Here is a 3,371-nt window from a genome sequence, read left to right as displayed (position 1 = left end):
AAAAAAAAATAGTATCTCATATAGCACAAGCTAGCCTCCAACTCATTATATAACCAAGGATGACCTTGAACTTCTGACCCTCCAGCCCCCATTTGTAGAGGGCTGGGATTGCAGGGTGCTTACCACCCTGGTTTTATTCGGTGCATACTAGGCAAGAACGCTACCATTTGAGCTATGTCCCTAGCCCTGCTCCCCCCCTTCTTTTGGAGTCTGGGTTTCCTGTTGTTCAGCCTGCTCTTGATCTTGTCCCTGTCCTCCTTCTGCCTCCTGGAGTGCTGGGATTACAGCTGTGTGTCCCCACACCCAGGGCTCAGAATCCCTTAAAGAGGAAAATGAATGCACGTCTCCTGGAGGGATGAAATGTACAAAATTTTCACCCGAGACTGGATCTGTAAAGTGATTAGTCCCCAAGGGAAGAAAGGGAATCAGCGACAGCGATCCTGACTCCATTTAAAATTCCAATTTTTCTCATCATGGAGATTTTTGCATTTGTTTTGATTGTTTTAAATACTGTTTGGAAATGTTACATATCTGGAGCGTTAAGTTTCTGATGTTTACTTCAATTTGTCCCCTAGGCTATTCATGCCTCCCGCCCTCTAGGCCTAGAAAACACACAAAGCAGAGGTGTCCCTGAGAGTCCGTGGCTGCCTAGGGACAGCAACAGAAATCAAGACAGAAAAGGCCAGTGCTCACGTACGAGGCCCCCACCACGGCCAACCCCAGCTCTCTGGCAGCCTGAAGCAAGTGTGTGCATGCCTCCAGCTGAGCTCCAAATTTGCCATTCAGTGGAAAGGTGCTTTGACTGTCCCGGGCCTGTATCCGGAGGACCAACCTGGAAGAGGAAGGACGGAGTGGGGCATGGGTGCACAGGAACCCCGAGGTACTCCAATCTTCCCACTCACCCCTGCCTAGCTGCTCCCGACGACCCAGCATGGAGACCAAGGAGTGAACACACGCTTTTTACAGAATTTTTCCATGCAAGAATAAGTGGGATAGAATCACACAGTTTAGCTTTCTAAAGAATCTGAGGTATAGGCTGGGTGGTGGTGGTTCATGCCTTTAATCCTAGCTTTTGGGAAGAAGACGTAGGCAGGTCTTTGAGTTCGATACCAGCCTGGTCTACAGATAAGTTCCAGGACAGTCAGGGCTACACAGAGAAACCCTCTCTTGAAAAACTAAACAGAGATGTCACATGCTTTCTTAAGATCACACAGCATAGGGGTAATGAATCTGAAATGTGAGCCTTGGTATGACCTAGTATAGTTTTTCTATGACGTCATGGATGCCAGACCTTCTCATGCCGAGCTCGGTCCAGTGCCAGAGCAGTGTCAAGGTCTATTTGGTACTAATGTGATCCTAAGAAAGCACTGGGCCTCCTGGCTCAACTCTTGTGCCTGTAGTCCCAGAGGTTTCGAGACCCAGATCCATCTGTCGGAGTCCTTTGGCCCACTGTTTCCAGTTGTATGTCTGCCATCTTACCTGGCCCCAGGGTGGTGCTGGGCCACCTTAGCTAGTTCCTCCTCACTGTCGAAGGTCAGAAGCTGCACCCCATGGCGGGCTGCATACTGGATGTGGGAGATGGCCTTGCAGGGGTTGGCGAAGATGATTCGTGAGGGGGCTACGCCCAAGCCCAGCACTTGCTCCAGCTCCCCCTGGTGTGGGTGAAGGTCAGAGCTGGGGATGCACTGCAGTCCCTGCCTTCCCTGACTCTTTGGGGACAGAGCCTTAGCCTGAACTAGTGGGGATACCTTCCAGTGAACCCCTTCTGGGACCAGATCCTTCACCGGGAGAGTGTCAGGTCCCAAAGAAACCTGGGACAAGTTTCACTCCTATCGGTGGCTCATCCTGCCCCCTACCCTGAACCTCTCCCACCCTGGGTCTGAGCTTTGCTTCCCTTCCCCCAACTTCTGATTCCTATGTGTCTCAGGCATTTTGTCTATTTGCTCTCTTGGTTCCCATGTGCCTCTTGGTCCTCTTCTCTTCTCGTCTCTCCTCTCCTCTCCTCTCCCCTCCTCTCCTCTCCTCTCCCCTCCCCTCCTCTCCTCTCCCTTCCCCTCCCCTCCCCTTCCCTCCTCTCCTCTTCTCTCCCCTCCCCTTCCCTCCCCTCCCCTTCTCTCCTCTCCTCTCCTCTTCTCTCCTCTCATTTTCTCTTCTCTTCCTCTCTCACTCCCCCTCCCCTCATGGACAAGTTTATTCTGCTGGTCATGTTCAGCCTTAACTCCTCCAGACGTCGCTGACTGTTCTCTTCCTCATATCCACAATAAAACCTTCTCTTCAACCATACCTAGGAGCCGTCATGTCCTCATTAGCACTCAGTGTTGGCCCCATTTGAAAGGGGGGAGAAACTGAGGCTCAGAAGGGTGACTGGCTATGCTAGGAAGGGACCCGGTTTCTTAGTTCAGGTTACGTGGTCTTGTCACATAGCCCCGTGCAAGGCTGACCACAGCATTCGAGGGACCGGGGCTACCACTCGGCTGGTAGAGAGCTTGCCTACCAGGCACAAAGCCCTCCATCCAACCAGCACCGGGTAAACCGGGTGGTCTGTGCCTGTGATCTCAGCATTGGGAAGGTAGAGGTGGAAGACCAGAGGTTCAAGGTCATCCTCGGACCTGGTAGTGAATTCTGAACTAGCCTGGACTCCATTAGACTCAGAGCAAATAAAACCACCAATGCAACAACAAAAAGTCTAGAGCCCTCCACATGCCAGTCACCATCTCGGGGGCCAGAGTCCCCATTCCTGATCTCCTGACCATCGGGCAGTATTTCTCCAGAAAGTGACAGGCCGGTGGGGAAGATTGGCAAGCTGGCACAGGCTCACCTGACTGGCACAATCAAAGCCAGTGCCCAGGGCAGCCAGGATGAACAGCACCCAGGGGCTGCTGTTGCATTTCACTGCATAGAAGGGCTGGACTTGGGGCAGGGCCTGGAGGAAGGTCTGGTGGCGGCGGGCCAGCACATCCAAGTCAGCCACCATGAAGGGGTCTTGGCGGCCCTGTTAGGGCAAGAACAAGAGAGCGAGGTGGGGAGAAGGTTAGGTCCTGGGGTCCTCTCCACTCTATGACAAAACCATTACTGATCCTCTAATTTTCCTTCCCTCTCCTTCCATTTCACTTTTTTGTTTGTTTATTTTGTTTGTTTTGGGGGTTTTGTTTGTTTATTTTTTTGAGTCAGGGTTTCTCTGTGTAGCCTTGGGTCTCCTGGAACTTGCTCTGTAGACCAGGCTGGCTTTGAACTCACCGTTGCCTGGTGTTGTTTCTTCCTTCTTAAAAGCCAGGGAAAACAAAGGCTCAGTTAGAAAATCGATGGCTTGGGGGCTGGAGAGATGGCTCAGTGGTTAAGAGCATTGCCTGCTCTTCCAAAGGTCCTGAGTT

The 3,371-nt window shown here is 52.0% G+C and overlaps 1 protein-coding gene across 1 annotated transcript in view; it reads right to left on the bottom strand.

Annotated features, from left to right (window-relative positions):
- LOC101997355 (antizyme inhibitor 2-like) overlaps positions 1-3,371 on the bottom strand; it is an 11,472-nt gene that overhangs the window by 6,566 nt on the left and 1,535 nt on the right. Inside the window, exons 3-5 of the mRNA XM_005353402.1 lie at positions 2,819-2,992; positions 1,480-1,652; positions 698-832 (exon numbers count right to left, since the gene is read on the bottom strand). Of these exons, the coding sequence (XP_005353459.1) occupies positions 698-832; positions 1,480-1,652; positions 2,819-2,992 (482 nt within the window). The remainder of the gene's footprint in view (positions 1-697; positions 833-1,479; positions 1,653-2,818; positions 2,993-3,371) is intronic.

This window comes from Microtus ochrogaster, chromosome 10, assembly GCF_000317375.1.
Source record: "Microtus ochrogaster isolate Prairie Vole_2 chromosome 10, MicOch1.0, whole genome shotgun sequence".
NCBI classification, from domain to species: Eukaryota; Metazoa; Chordata; class Mammalia; order Rodentia; family Cricetidae; genus Microtus; species Microtus ochrogaster.
This window is presented reverse-complemented; position numbering and strand designations above follow the sequence as displayed.